Source organism: Passer montanus, unplaced genomic scaffold (assembly GCF_014805655.1).
Source record: "Passer montanus isolate IOZ18808 unplaced genomic scaffold, ASM1480565v1 scaffold2, whole genome shotgun sequence".
Lineage (NCBI taxonomy): Eukaryota > Metazoa > Chordata > Aves > Passeriformes > Passeridae > Passer > Passer montanus.
Window position 1 is genome coordinate 13,591,172 of NW_024366591.1, and position 16,546 is coordinate 13,607,717.

The window sequence follows — 16,546 nt, forward strand, 5'->3', positions numbered from 1 at the left end:
CATTTCTACAGTATTGATTTCAGAATATCTGCCATTCTGCCTCAGGCAGGATTGTAACCTCATCTATTGTACTGTCTTAATTCCAGCTCCCTCCATATTCAGAAAGAGGAATTCCCTTCTCACCAAAATAACAGACTCCCACTTCCAGTAGTAAAGGAGACTGAACTTAGGACTAAACCAAAGTCAAATTTAGTTCCCAGCTCTCTTTCTGATAGCATGAATTTAGTTAAGCTAAGCTGTTCCTGTCTGCTTTGACAAGTAGCAATATTGAAGATGTAGCAGAAGAACTATTTAGCCAGGTGTTCGTTTGCAAAGGCTCCCTCTTTAGAGTGAGTCAGAGCAGAGTATGGGGTTGATAAAATGTGGCTGATAATAAACCTGTGGGTAAACTAAAGGCTTTGTTTAGCTTATTATTGAAAAAAAAATCTTGATTTCACATTCACTTACACTTCCCTCAATTAAAAGAATGTTCTTAAAAGGCTCTTAGTTTTTTGCTTAGCTGGGTACTTGAACAAAAAAGACTGAATAGCACATCAAAGTAACGTTAATGTGTGCCTTGGTTCCTGTTTGTATATAGATGACCAAATTCACAGCACTGCAGTTCCACTGCAACTTACTTATTCACAAGTTTGCTAATTTGCCATATTTTAAAATCTCTTAATTAGGACAATTCAAAGAAAATTTCTTTTCTTTTAATTCTGCAAGAACATAAGAACATGTGCAAGCCCTATAATACTTTTTTTTTACTTCAACCAGCTGTTGTGCACAATCCAGACTATGCAAAGCAATAACCAGACTGTTTTACAACTGACAGAACCCACTCAGCCCTAAAAAGGAGTCTCCCATAGTCAACTAACAGCATGAAGGAAGGGTATGTGAAAATCTACCTGAAAAATACATAGTGATTTCCAAAGAAATTCCATTTAATAAGTGAGCATTTCTTACAAAAATCTCAGAACTACGCTGTTGGACAAATTCTGAGATAAACAACTGAAATTCATGGACCAGGGTTATGTTTGGTAAGGGCTCAAAGTCAAAATTTAAAGCTTAAATATTCCACATATCCACAGAGCAGGGCATTGAGTGGTCTAATAGGAAACCAAGGTTTGTAGCTTAATGTAGGAGGTTTAATTTATTTGGTTCTCAGTATGATTAGCATCAAGAGGGAGCACCAAAATCAGTGAACAATGAGACAGACCTACAGTGACAGTACACAAAGAAAGCACAGCATTGCCCAAAGCTTCAGGATGTTTACTAAAAGACCAGGGATGCTGTCACTGAGACTAATTTTATTATATTCGGTTTCTTCTATTCACTGAAAACCTATACACAAAAATGTGTCACTCACAAAGCCTTCCATTTTTCATTTCAACTGATGCAAACTAAATGATGCACTTGAAGCACATGTGCACAATCTGGAACACATAATTTTCAATACACGCTTGCTCTTTGTTTCATTTTAGTGCTGATGGTTGTCCAAATGTGCTACATCTTGTCTTCATAATCTTCTAGAGATATTCTAGAACCTCAGCTTCAAATAGATAGCAAACAAGGACTGCAACAAATAATTTATGAGACTGACTTAATGCTTTTAGTCTATTCCTTAAGCCAGAGTAGGTATCTGACTTGTAGAAATCATAACTGTGGATTTTGAGGAGCAATACGCTCAGGGGAAGACAATACCACAGCACAGAGCAAAAGGAGATGATCTCAGTCACAAACACAGACACAAAGAACTTAGGGAAAGAGTGGGACAAAAAGAAGTCAGGATCAAATGACAGCAGAAGCTAAGTAGACATGGAAACAACGGACAAAGGCCTTGAAATAATTAATTTAAACATTCCTTCAGGAAATATTAAAATTACAAATAAAGAAACAGGGACTAAATAGAAGGATTAAAGCAGACATTATCAATCCAACATGGAAGACAGAAAATATCCATCCTCATAATTTGAGCAATGTTCAAGACAGAAAAATGGACAAAGACATTGCAGAAATCAAGGTGAAAGTCAAAGAAGCCTCAAAATAAGAATTGCCACAAAAATGGAATAAAGTATGTGATGGAACTAAACTAAATTTACCATATTTCAGTGAATACCTACAAAGATAAACTCTAGTAGAGCAAAGCAACCATTCCCATTTTGATAAAAACAGCCTTTTTCTGTCCAACACACATCTGCACTATTACTCTGGTGATATAAAAACACACATATATACTCATTTAGCCACCAGCAAGTCTGACATTTTAAAAGCTAAACTAGCCTGCATAATATCAGTGCCCCAGCTTTCAACAGCAAAGATCACAGTAAAGTGTACAACTGAGAATGCAAGGTTGTAATCATGACACTGGAAATAAATTCTAGAAATCAAAAACACTTGGTAATTGAAGTTTCAAATTATGAGGGATCATCCTTACTTAAACACATAAAATTTCATCACATGCCACAAATCACATACTAAAACCAGAATTCTTCACTCCCTACTTCAGGTCTAAATATCTGTCCATGAAACATTCCTCTAGAGTGTGCAAAAGCACAAAACCAATAATATCACATATCCATATAAAAGAGTTAGTAATTAACATTTAGTTCAGCAAAAGCTATCACCACTGATAAAGCTAGCATAGATCTTCATATCTCCTTCCTGAGAATCTTCTCTACCACCTTGCCACTTCTTTTCTTGCTGTAGAAAATTAAATACGGAAATCACCAGTAACCTAAGCTGCATAGTTCTGAAAGCAAAGGCCTGACTGCAGGATGAGAGGGAGAGGACAGGCAGAGAAAGCAGGCTCAAAGCCTTACCTTCCAATGAGCAGGAACTCCCCAAGCACGCCCAGGCGGCGCATGGCGATGAGGATCCCCCTGACTGTCATTCCCTCGCAGAAGCACACCACCACCCTGGCCTTGGGTAACCTCTCTCGCAGCTTGCGCAGCAGGCGATCAAAGCTCTTCTCGCCAGCATTGCTGTAGATCTTGTCAGAGTGAGCAATGCAGAGACCCTCCTGGGCAGCCAACTCTTTGAAGGCTTCCATTCCACTTTCCCCATAATTTCCTATTAAAAAAATATTATACAATGCATTTAACTAATTGAATAGTGATAGTTTCCCCCTCCAAAATCAAGCAGCATTAGCAGAAGGAAAAGCAAAAGAGATCCATCAAAGTGAATCTGCTCAGAGTTCAGTGGAGCAACAGGAAATCCATGTATCAGTAGGTCTTAACAGACTGCAAGTTTCATTTCTTACCTTAACAACAGAGAGTAAAGGGAACATTAAAAAATATTATATAATGCATTCAACTAATTGAATAGTGATAGTTTCCCCCTCCAAAATCAAGCAGCATTAGCAGAAGGAAAAGCAAAAGAGATCCATCAAAGTGAATCTACTCAGAGTTCAGTGGAGCAACAGGAAATCCATGTATCAGTAGGTCTTAACAGACTGCAAGTTTCATTTCTTACCTTGACTTAACAACAGAGAGTAAAGGGAACATTAAACAAGGAATGGACAGGTAGAAAAGGGGACGGATCAGACTGTAAGAGTGAAGTTTTATTAAAATTTCTATGGCAAAACCCACAGCCGAGCTAATTTAGCAAAACTGTAATAGGAAAGGGAAAAAAGGATTTAATTCCAAGCTGTCTGTATAACATGCAGTCCTTATTCACAAAAGTGAATGAAAGATGGATGCACATTTAAAACATGCTGATCTGGTAACATTTTCAAAGTCACACTAATTTGACCAAGCAATGTTCATGACAGCCAAAATTTAGGCTTGATGATGTCTCTCTTAGAATAGGAGACTTTCCAACTGAAAGAACTTCAGAAATAACCCTTTCCAAGACAGAAATATTTGAAGTACGGTTCAAACTGTATATAAAAACTGATTCTCAAATTCACTTCTGTGTATACATTCAGCAAGCCAAAACAACAGTTTTACAAAGCTCAGAGTGCCTTCTGTTATGCAAACAGGTGAAACCCCAAGTTCTCTTTGAATATCTTCTGCCTGACATGAGCACAGGACTTATGATGAGCATCCCATCACATAAGAGGAACAGATGGATTAAAAAAACCCATATCTATTAACAGTAACAAGAAATGGTTCAAAAAGAGAATCGTTAATTTGATGCTATCCATATCCATAATGTTTCTTTCATTTAATGAGGGAGTAAAATCAGATATGCTGATCACTTCTAGACCCAGACCTTTTCAAGCAAGGGATGATTGAAGAGGTCCCACTTCCCTGTTTTCAGCAACTGTTTAAAACAGCAAATTGCAGAGGAGAACTTCTGAAAAGGCCTAAATTTCTTCACAAAAAAAAAAAAAAAAAATTAAAACTCCTCAAAAATAGAAAGAGAAAGAAAAGAAAGAAAATCCAGCAAGTTCAGGCACTCTGTATAAACCCAGTAAAAATATGTGCATTTTTCCAAAAACATGGATCATTTGCCACAGATCAACACAATGCAGACACAGTATGACAGTCATTGTCATACTAAGTTGCAGACAAACCTGACAGGTCTAGTGTCAAACACAAAGCTGAAGTTCCCCAGCCCTTTGCACTGAACCGCTCTAGTTTCTTATAAATTTGAAGTGCAGAAGAATGGCCTCTTTTCTAGCCTATGACTCAACATCATATTCAGCAATCAGGTCAATTCTGCTTTTTTTATTGTGAGCCAGAGGTACTCCAGTGCAGCAGTCCTGCCTGGGTGTGGGGAGGAGAGAAGGATCTGTACCTGGTGGGAATTCACCACAAGCAGCCCAATCCCACAGCCCTGTACTTGGGTAAACACTGTGGACTTGTCATATGCTGAGAATGACCTAAAGGGAGGCATTTCCAGGTATTTATAGGCCAGGACCTGCAGTCACCAAGGGACTTACTCCAAGGTAGTACAGTTTGAGCCGTGCTGCTTTGATGACTTGCCTTGCCTTAAGTTCCAGACTGAGGTAGGACAACCTCACTCCTAACTTGCCATTACCAAGAACTTTATGCTTCAGAAGGATATATTCCCCAGTTTCATGGGGAGCTTTGTTCAACAGAGATTCCTTTGAAACCAGTAAGGTTATTCTTAAAATCTTACCTAAGGAGGGACAGGAGACTAAACTGAATCCTATTAGATGTTTAGGAAGTGCATATTAAAAAAAATATATAGCAAGTTTCCTACCCTTTAAGGAAGGGCTTTGTTATATATCAGTAAAGCACTATTTCTGCTGTAATTCAAGTTAATGGTTGCAAGAAATGAAAAATTAAATCTGCTTGGAATTATTTTTCTCAGCTTTAATTTTGATAAAATAATAATTATCTCAAATATAGTCAAACCCGTACTAACAGTACAGCAGCCTACCAAAACATATGCTAAGAGAAAGATTGATGTCTATAAATTCAGTAAGTGTGACAGAGAGTCTAGAAGGGAAAAAGCTAATTAAGATCAAGAACAACAGGAACACAAGATGGAATAGGGAAAAAAACAATGCAGAAAATATGCAGCTCCAAAGGAAAGACTTCCAATCCTTATATGAAAGAAGCATAACAGCTGTCCCAGTCCAGCAGCAGCACAAAGAAGCCTGATGTTAGACTGGAGCTTGCTCATCTCACAAGAGCATTATGTAAAGTAGGTTTCTGCAACAGCCAGAGATGAGGCTTGGTGACCCTGGAGGTCCTCTTAAAATCTGTTTGCCATGCTCCCAGAGCAAGACAACATGCTGCACATCTTTCCCCTCCAGGGAAAAAGATCAGAGAGAAAAAGAACTTGTAACATATGCTAGATAGATTGCTCAATGCACCCAGCTACCGAGGTATGGACAATGTAAGAGCATATATGGAATAGAAAACACCAATTAATTCTGTGCAATAGCCAAGAACACAGCCATCTGTACCAGCTTGGTGGGTACATCCATTTCAATCCGCACTCAGACAGCTGAGAGGACAAACCTGTAATGAAAGAAATCTCTTCTTGATTGTAGTCAGTGAAGAGTTACATCAGAGCCCCAGGCTAAGACCTTTCTTCCTTTGAAAGAACCATTGAATAAAAGATCTAATCTTATCTGAAACTGTCTTTTGCTATACTCACAGGATCAGCTGTGAAAGGCAAAATAATTATTATTGTGATTTTCTTTCTGACCTCTACCCAAAACTAGGTGAGAGAGTAACATACTTTGAGCCCTACAATTGGGGCTCAAACAGCCCTTGCCATTTTTTAACCTTTTTTAAGGTCTGCTCAATTTGTACCCTAATCAAAAGAACACATATTTTGCTTATATGCTTCATTCAGAGTCTGTAGAGCAGATTAAAGGTAAATTCTAAACCTATCATAACTGCAATTTTACCAAGAGAATTTTTATAACACTTTTATTTCAGTGCCAAAGGAAGTTTTGCTTCACCACTGGGAAAATTCAAGATAAGGCCATTTCTGAGAGGGATCCGCATATCTAAAGGTACTGCTGAGAGTTACATATAGTGGTAATTATTCTCACTCTTTGCATTACATGCCTTAAATATCTTAATAAAAACATTAAGACGCTGTAGTAAAAATCAGAGATGGTGTCTTGATCAACAGAAGACATACAAAAGAACACACTAACAAAAAATTCAGCCTCATAAATTGCTCCTGTGAGCCAGTAAGTATTACATTTGTGCCACAGCTATACTGAAACCAGCACTCTTTGGTTGTATTAACACTTGAGTAGTGTGAGGAGCAGAACCCATGAGCTCCATCTAAAAGGTTTATGTTCTTTTTTTTTATTACAGCTGTTTGGGAAATTTGTCCCCATTCTCTTCATGAAGAGAACAATTTGTTTTTTGTTTATGAAATGGAGCAGAAATAGCTCAGCAGTGAGGTGCTTATGAAAATCCTGGAGACTGTTGTCTTAAGGGAAAATAGAATATTTGTGTGGGTCTTCCCAAGCCATATAACAGTGTGTTGTGTTTTCAGGGGGCTTAAAAACAAAACAATGTGTCCCACCTAATCTCTATCTTTGAATGAAATCAGTTATTGATTTATTAGGGCAATAACATAAGGAAATATGAATCATTCATATTTGAGCTGAACAGAACATTTCCTTGAAATATAGGCTAATCACCATTTTTAAAAAAAAATCTTGAAGACCATAATGCTGAAGAGAAAGACCGAAGTTCTTCTTTCTTGCTCTGCTTGAAGTGCCGTTAGGAAATACTAGCTACATTTTAAGACATGTTTAGAGAAACAACAAAACCCTCAGCAGAGAACTCTGCCTGGAAGAATGCTCCAATGCACTTAAAATGACAAAAGGTAGGGAGCACCCACTGAAGCCATGAGTAATCTCTTCAGGTGAGGTCACCTGTAGATCACCAGTAGGGGCTTATTTGCTGCATTTATTCCTCTAAACCATGGCAACCACAACTGGGATCAAAAGTGAACACACAAAAACTCCCATATACCCTGCAAGCACACAACAAAGGTAATGCACCAAAAAAAAACCCCCACAAATTCCAGTTTCACTGCAGGGTGCTACTTGCAGAGACAAGTCGTATTGCAAGAAAGTTCCCCTTTTCAAATTAACAAGTGAGAAACTATTTTTTGTCTTCTTCTTTCCTCTCTTAACATTATGATCTGTTTTTTCACCTCTCCCCAGCTTGTAAATACCTTGCTGGAGGTATGAAATCTGTTTCATTGTTCAGTATTGATTCACTGCAAGGCATCTCTTTTACTCAACTAATTAACTACATTTTGGCAGAGAAAATAAGATGAGAACAAGAGGACTGCATGACATACCAGCAAGTAATAACTTTTTTAAATCTTCACTGCTGCAAATTATTGGGGAAGAGCAGAGCAAGGACATGATCTGATTGTCAAATTAGTCCCTGATATATTGCAATAAGTAATTTGTAAAAACTAGTGATAATATGAGGTAAGATAGTAACTATACAGTTGTCAAATACAAGTCTGAAAAGACAGGAAAGTTTGGGACCACTGAAGAGACAAAAAAATAGGCAGAATGAGCATCAGTTTTCTCTCCTGTAATATAGTATGCCTCCCTATACCACAGGAGTATCTTTGAGTAGGGTCAGTAAACAAGGAAAAAATGGAGTTCTCTACTGGAAAAGACAGGAAAGTTTGGTACCACTAAACAGACAAAAAATAGGCAGAACGAGCATCAGTTTTCTCTCCTGTAATATGGTATGCCTCCCTATGCCACAGGAGTATCTTTGAGTAGGGTCAGTAAACAAGGAAAAAATGGAGTTCTCTACTTTTAATGTATTTGTTAGAAGTACCATATTAAATAATCATGTGTATTCTGTTAGTTGATTACAAACTAAAAAATTTCAGCCATCAGATTTAAGCTAACATGTGAGTAGCAAGTTGGGAGCACGTACAGAATCAGCTAATGAATCTGAAATGACAAGTAGTCACTTTCTAAGCTGTACTAATTCAACCACTCACATCAGTTTGTCCACACTTTTGATTGGGAGAGATACAAATAAAATTCAAAGTCCATATTTAATCCCTGAAGGTACCAGACAGACAAAAAAACCAGAAAAGTTGTAGAAATGAATCTGTCAGTGTATGTTATTGTGGTCTATCCCAAACATAAATGCTGTGCTCATAGAAAGCAGCCCTGCTGGCACACAGCTTCCCGGGCCATCGAACAGGCACCATGCAGCCTCTGCCAGACTTCTTTGTCACTGGGAAAAGGGCAAGGATCCAACACTTCCATGTTTCCACAGAATATATTTTTCAAGGCTATACCACTGATGCCAGGAGGGGCTGCATTTTACCAGTTATAAGTTATTCCAAGTAGGATTTGTTTTTATCTTTTTCAGTGAACTCTCTACACCTAATGTTGACTTTGCTACCTAAAGCCACACAATTTCTTTTCAGGGTTCAGATAGAAAATTATGTTCGGAAAACTTCCTCTGCTCAGTAAACTTCACCTCAGGTATTTTTAAGGGACAACTTCAAAGAAGGTAGCCTACAAGTGTCCACACTTTTGATTGGGAGAGTTACAAATAAAATTCAAAGTTCATATTTATTCCCTGAAGGTACCAGACAGACAAAAAAACCAGAAAAGTTGTAGAAATGGATCTGTCAGTGTATGTTATTGTGGTCTATCCCAAACATAAATGCTGTGCTCATAGAAAGCAGCCCTGCTGGCACACAGCTTCCCGGGCCATTGAACTGACACCATGCAGCCTCTGCCAGACTTCTTTGTCACTGGGAAAAGGGCAAGGATCCAACACTTCCATGTTTCCACAGAATATATTTTTCAAGGCTATACCACTGATGCCAGGAGGGGCTGCATTTTACCAGTTATAAGTTATTCCAAGTAGGATTTGTTTTTATCTTTTTCAGTGAACTCTCTACACCTAATGTTGACTTTGCTACCTAAAGCCACACAATTTCTTTTCAGGGTTCAGATAGAAAATTATGTTCGGAAAACTTCCTCTGCTCAGTAAACTTCACCTCAGGTATTTTTAAGGGACAACTTCAAAGAAGGTAGCCTACAAGAGTACTTCACAAACCCTAAAGTACTGGGTATTTTACCATAAGTAGAATTCTGTGTGGATGTGGGCTCTGATTCTGTTACCAGACAGAACAAAACAGCAGAGAAAACATCAAAATTACAAACTTCACTCGACCTAAAATCTCAGTCAAACTGCAAAGGAAAAACTTAAAAGGGAAACCTCTACCACTTCATTCTAAGCAGTTTACAGAGGAAGAAACAACCCAAAACCTGCTTTATAAAGAATGCTGAAGTGTATATTTCAATTTCTCTAGGTACAGTGGCTTTGAAGAGAGAAACAAGTACTGCAAACATTGGCCCCAAGGACATTTTAATACAGGTTGAACATCAATGCTACTCACTAGAGGTTTTCCCCTCTGCTGAAGACCAGCAGGATGGGTTTCTGCTTCCTACCCCTTAGACTGGGTCCAACTACCAATCTCCTCAGTTCTAAAGATGCTTGTAGCCTGCTACCATGCATCAGTATCAAAGTCCTCCTTACCACCATCATCTTGCCTTCCAGACCAACCCATGGCGCCCTGGAAGTCAGTGTTTCCCTTACATTTCCCTAGATGCTTAACTTTGACATTGTGAAAAGGACTTTGTATTGGATGGAGGCCTTACCATCTTTTAGCTGTGAAGAAGAAAACTCATTATTAGAAATTGAAACTACACTGCAAGCAGTCTGTCTTCATTTAAGCTTAGGAAAGTTTTCAGGATTCTTTCCAAGTAACTGCACTCTAGCCTTACAAAGGCCAGAAGGATATGTTAAATGAATGAACTGAGTCATCTTTAGTACACTACAGATCTCAGCCATCTGTGCTTACAGCCTGTTTTCTTCAGGCCCTTCTAGAAATGCAGAAAGTGAGCTGTTAAGGCCAGACTGTCTTTTTTTCATATCCTAGTTTTTCCTAACCAAAATTGAGTACAAGGGATTTTTTTTTAAAAGCTGAAATGCTGAATTAGATTATTATTACATCCATTAAACAATACACTATGCCTAACACAATTAGAGAATGAGATTATATTTCAAATAAGAAAACTCACATAATTTTATTAAATGCTAGGTTACTTCTTGTCATTAATTACAAAGTAAGTACATTTTGCCAATAGCTCACCACAGTCATGTGTTACCTCGGCAAAGAAGATACAGAAAAAGGTACAATTCTGCCACTCAGTAAACTGCTTATATTTAAGCCTTCATCCTGAAAGCAGCAGGTGCAATATCTTGAACAACTACTTGATATTCTTGTCAGAAATACAGCCACAGGTGAAGTCAGCCTGAAGTAATGAGACTACTAATGCTAAATGACACTTCCCTAATAAGACAAATGCCAAATTGTGGTATCATGCCGTTTTTTTCCTAAATGTATTCAAAGCATACACCCAGTGATTATTTATTATGTATCTATCAAGGAGTTTGAGAGGTTTATATTCTAATGAAGCTATTTCAGCTCCAAACCTAGCTGACACACACTGCTTGTAACAAATTTGCTTGCTGAACTTCATCTTTCTGTTCATGACTTATCAGCAAGGGGCTTCCAGTTTTCTTCAGAAAATATTAAAATTAATCTAGTAATTCCTAGCATTAACTGTTGGTTGGTTTTCTTGCTTGGCATTGGTAGAAAAAAGTCTCACACTTTTTTGGGTGTGTTTCTTGGTGTGTCTGGGGAAAGTAAACATAAGAATAAAGCTTCGACTCCTATAATAATATCTTTTTGGTTTAAGCTTGCTGTGAATACTACACTTTGTAAAATCATTTCCAAAAGTAGTTACAGCAAGGATACCCAAAAGTGACATCAAATTAGGAGAACAATATTTCCTTTTTTTTAATATGAGCAGAAATTTCAAGAAGATGGAAAGAAACATATCTGCAGTTCTGCTCATGCTTTGACAGTTTTTCCATTAGGTTAGTTCACATTCAAGCACAAGATTTAAAATCTTGAGCAATCAAAAATCATGCATACATGTACCCTACTATGAGGGTTTGAACATAATGAAATTAATGAAAATTTTAAATCACATTTCTACTGGTTATCTGCTTTCTGAACCTGAGGATACATAGTTTCTGACCTTTCCTTATAATTTTGAGAGTTAAAGATGGTTATTTTATTTTAGTGACACCAGACACTCACAAACTATATGTTTTAATGTGCTGGCACTTAGAAGGCCAAATGTCATGAAATGCTCCATAAAGAGTCAGCAATACTATGACCACTTCCCGATAACCTGCACTGCATCAATGACTTCAGGAGGTATCTGGAAAGGATGTTAGAAATTAGGTATTTTACTCTCATTTTCTTATGAAAGAGAAGTTAGTGTTTGGACCTACTCCCACCGAAGTGAGATTTCCTTTCAGATGTTTATTAAGTTTTAAGAGAGACAAATGAACTATTAAATTTTATTCTTCACTGGGTGTTAACACACATCATTGAAAAAAAAAGTCCGAAAAGCTACTGAACTACAACCCTAGAGCTAATAGTTCATGACCTTCAAGGTAATTTTAGCTTAGATACAATTGTTAGACACTGATACATTCTGTTTATGTGAGTCACAGCTCTAGATGTGAATTATATTGTGTCTGGAATAACATATAGCTAACAAAACTTAGTCTTTTGTCTAAAAAACTACACCTAATCCTATTTTATCCATCACAAGAAAAACTGTGTTATCTAACTGGAATAGAATCCTGCAGTTTTTTACAAACCAGAAGATAAACTTTTTGATGTATGCTTTATCAAATCCCTGAATACTGTAGACTTATTATTCAGAAGAATATTATGTCATTTTGGAAATAATTGTGGTTTAAATTAAATATGTTTAAGGAAAACAGTGATTGCCTTGGTGTACATGTCTATTAAAGGTTTTGATGAAAATGAATATAATTTCATAATATTATGTGAAATAAATTCAAAACAAAAAACAAATTTAAATCCTGAGTGTGAAAGGTACTCTCAGTTATAAAGTTGAGAAGGGATACTCATACCAGCATTTCCAATTGAGTTCCTAACTGATTGACACAGTATAAATGTTTGAGTTACATAGTGTTAAATGTCATGTCTGTTCCTGAATGGTGAAACATTTGAAATACCTTTTCCCAAAGGCTATTGTAGTATCTGCATATGAAAAGGTGATTTAATGTTAGGAATAGAGGCAGAGCTAGTACAGGAAATTAATGTAAAAGCTGAATTACCACAAGCAAAAAACAAATTAGGAGTTCACTTTACACGGCTCCCACAGAGGTAATATAAAAGATTGAACTCTGGAATGGCAGTCTTGAGAGCTAGAAACAGATGGCCAAATGCAAGTAGGAGAAAGGGATAAGCCTGAACACGTGAGACAGTGAGATAGATACTGCATGCAGCTCTGCACCTGTGCAGCTCTGCAAGTCTGCACCCCATGGATGACACCTTAGACAGCTTGAGTCCTCCCATATCCATGTCCACATTCAGGAATGCTTTCAGTCACCTCCTGTGCTCCAGGACCTAATGGGGGAGGCCTTAGGATTGGCAGGAGGCCCTTGCAGCATTCCTGATGCAGTTCTTAAAGCATCCTTGAGGAGACAAGGGCAGTGCTGCTACACAGGCCTGTAAAATTCCTCGATGGAGGGAAAACAGAAGGACCTTTTGCCAGGCTAAGAAACACCAAAAAGACAAATCATGGAGAAAGATGAATATATTGGGTTTTTTCCCAAACATTGCAGAATTTGGAGTTTTTCTTCCTCTACAGCCAGAGCTTAAGATAGATCCCAAGGAATGGCTTCTGGGTACTCCCAAGTTGTACTGCCATCCAGAAAGCCCCAGCACCCCTCTGTTCCCAGCTCAAATCAACCTGAACCAGGCACGTCATTCCACCATGGCTTCAGCTGCTCTGTCCTCAAATAAATGTTCCTGGTAAAACGCACTGAGGGCAAGGAGTGGCCCTCAGCCAAAGGCCCACAAAATACCTGCAGGCCCCTGCATGAACAAGGGAAGCTGGACAAGCCCTTCTTGCTCCCACCACCTTGTCTCTTCCCAAATTGTCCCTCTGAGGGCCAAAGCCTGCAGAGAAAACAGGGCAGCAGCAAAGTGGCCAAGGGAGCTGGTGTTGGTGCCTGCCCTGGGACAGGGCAGAGCCGGCGGAGCAGCCATGCTGGCCCTGCCGGGGGCTGTGGTGGCCTGGCAGCTGATCCCATCCTTGCTCCCAGGGGAGGCTGATGGCAGGGCAGGCTCCTCCAGCACAATTTCCAGGTCCTGGGTATTTGGAGGGGCAAGCAGGATGAGAAGGAGAAGGAGAGCAAGGGGAGGCATGACCACAGATGGAGCAGTGGCAGGTGCGACATGGAGGAGAGAGGCCGAGGCCGTGCATGCACAGAGCACATCCAAAAGCGGCAGCTGCTGAGGGCAAGGCAGCCGTGCTTGCACAGCTGGCTGTGTACAAGCTCTCCAGGAGCACTGTGTCAGCCACTGCCAAAGCAGGCTGTGAGGTGGCAGAGTGCGAGGCAGATTTGGGTGGCCTGCTGGCCTCAGCTTTGGCACCCCGCTGACAGTGAAGAAATAAAGCTTTTGGCCTTGACAGTGGCCAAAGGGCAGCATTGACATGGCTGGCTCTGATCTCACATCCCAGAGCCAGGAAAAGTACATCTGCAGCTGTGCAGATGTGATCTTCTTGGCAAAAATATTATGGGGGACTCCTCAGCCATTCCATGTGGTTGCTCCAGCACTGGGAAAGAGCACAGCCTCCTGTGTGCCAGGAATTTTGATGAAGGTATTCATCAAGGAGTGATTTTCAGTGTGTTCAATATTTCTGCCATGACTGAATCAATAAACGATTGACATAGATGTCTCTTGATCTTATGACAATGTGTGGTAGGTCTGATCTGCACACTAAAGTATTCCACATATTTCTCAACAACAACAAATCTATTTTTGACAACAAAGCATATAGCAGTTCAACAGATGTACTTTCACCACCAGGAGCGTCAGAAAATCCATCCCTAAAGATCTGACTGGGCACCATGAGGATATATAAGAGACTTAAAAATCATAATTGCCTTAAACACTATTAAGACCACCAAAGGACTTTAGGCAAACTGTATTAAGAAGCTGCTACCATCAAAGCCCACCCTCTCACCATCACTGTCACCATCATCCCACCCCAAATATACCTCCTGGATTTGGGGAATTTGGACTGTGAGCTTACCTGATGGGAACTCGAGATAGAATAAAGGCAGCATTATTGTTCAATTATCTCAGGTCTGGGGAGAAGAAAACAAGGCTCAAGGAGAAGAATGTGTCCACGAGGAAAGCCAAACCCAGCAGCTGTGCTGAAAATCAGCTCTGGCTGGGTTTGGGGCAGGCAAACCATAGTCCACAGACTCATTTGCTGAGGCCAGGTTTGCACACTCTCCCTGCCAGCCAAGGGGGAGGAGGAGAGTTTTTGTGTGTATGATGGCAAAGCCTCTGGAACAGAGGGGTTGAACACCTGTTACCAGAGGCTACAAGCCAGAAAAGAAGCAGATCCTGCAGAGAGTCTTCCCTCCTACAAACTGACTCAATTGTAAAACTCCTCCAACCACTGGGAGTGTCACATTCACACAGGACATTGACATGATAGATAGGTGTCTTCATTTAAAAAGGGTCATAAATCATCAAAGACCCCAGACTCAATCCTAAGGCCTTCCACAGATCAGGAGTGTGTTGCAAAAGGCAGTGTAAAAGTCCCCAGAGGTGCTTGGCACCTTCCCATGGATATCTGAATGTACTGTATGTTTAGTGGGACCCCCACCACCAAGAGGACCAGAAGAAGAGGACAAATGGGACATTGCTGGATCCACAAGGATGGTGAATATCTTTCTACTTAATCTTCTCTCTGTCATGTTTTTTTCGTTCTCTCCCCCACCTTCCTTCTGCTTTTCCTATTTCTTTCTCTCTGTCTGATCCAAAAGAGCAAGACACTACAAATTCCATTTAGGCATTGTATGGCCTGACATCACTAACATGCCTCTAGTATGAAATAGGATAATATTCTGTGACAAGATGTAGGCAAGAAGGAGTGAGAAGATACTGAATCTTTCAAATATATAGAAAGTTTTCAGGCCAAACATCATCGGCTTCTTGTACCTAATCCAAATACAAAGGAGTGAATTGGTGCTGGTAGAAAGAACATGTGAGATAAAAATTAAACATTTTTTCAGTTTCTATTATATTGGACACTTTATTATTTCTTTCTTTGTTCCTTTCTTTTATTTTTTTCAGAAAAAAAGTTCACTTTCTCTTCAAATTAAAGTAATTACTATTAACCTTCAGTAACACAAATTGGTATAAAGCAGAGGTGTTATGTTGGCCAAGTGTTAAAAGAAAAGAAAACCAAAAGAACAGAAAAGGTCTTTATGACAGCAAGCTCATAAAAGTTTCATAAAAATGTTAAATAGATGAAGAGGAAAAATAGGTCTTAGAGAGAAAAAACTAAGCAGTGCAAAGGCCAATGCAAATTCTGTATACCGCTGAGGTTTCACACAAACTCTTTCTCTCTCCAACAAAGCATTTCTGGAACTTAAAATAAGATCTGTTAGTCTTTTATAGAAGTCTCACATAGTTTCCTTTCCTCCATAATATCTGTTAGATTTGATGAATGTTAGTACAGAACCAAGATTTCATCAAAATAGCCTAGAAAATACTGATGCTTCCTCTACTATTGTGGAAAGAAAATAATGGTTCTTCTTAAGATGTAACTATAAGTTATACAAATCACATGATACTTTGGATGTCACTAATATGTCCCTTTTATTAATTGTAAATGTTTTCTTTTTCTTTCACACAATTTAATAGTTTGTTTCTATGGCTTGCATGCACTTGTCCTTTGAGGAGGTGATAATGATACTGTGATTTTACAGAACACCTGTAATGAAATTAGGTTTCTCTTACTCTATTCTGAAGAACACTCTTCTGTTAGACTCTATGATTAAATTGGATTAAAAGAGCGATGTTTCTATATGTAATTGTACAAGGAAACAAACCCCCAGCTGCTTGGAATAGGGAATTTCAGGGCATCTGTGTGTGTGTACTACATGAGAGCAGAGATGCCCAAAGACTGGGTAGA

General features: G+C 39.0%; 1 protein-coding gene across 7 annotated transcripts in view; it reads right to left on the reverse strand.

The window, feature by feature from the left end:
* GRM1 (glutamate metabotropic receptor 1) overlaps window positions 1–16,546 on the reverse strand; it is a 183,429-nt gene that overhangs the window by 142,069 nt on the left and 24,814 nt on the right. For all 7 annotated transcript variants that reach the window (XM_039707557.1, XM_039707556.1, XM_039707558.1 and 4 more), the window contains one exon: window positions 2,802–3,051. In XM_039707557.1, the coding sequence (XP_039563491.1) occupies window positions 2,802–3,051 (250 nt within the window). The remainder of the gene's footprint in view (window positions 1–2,801; window positions 3,052–16,546) is intronic.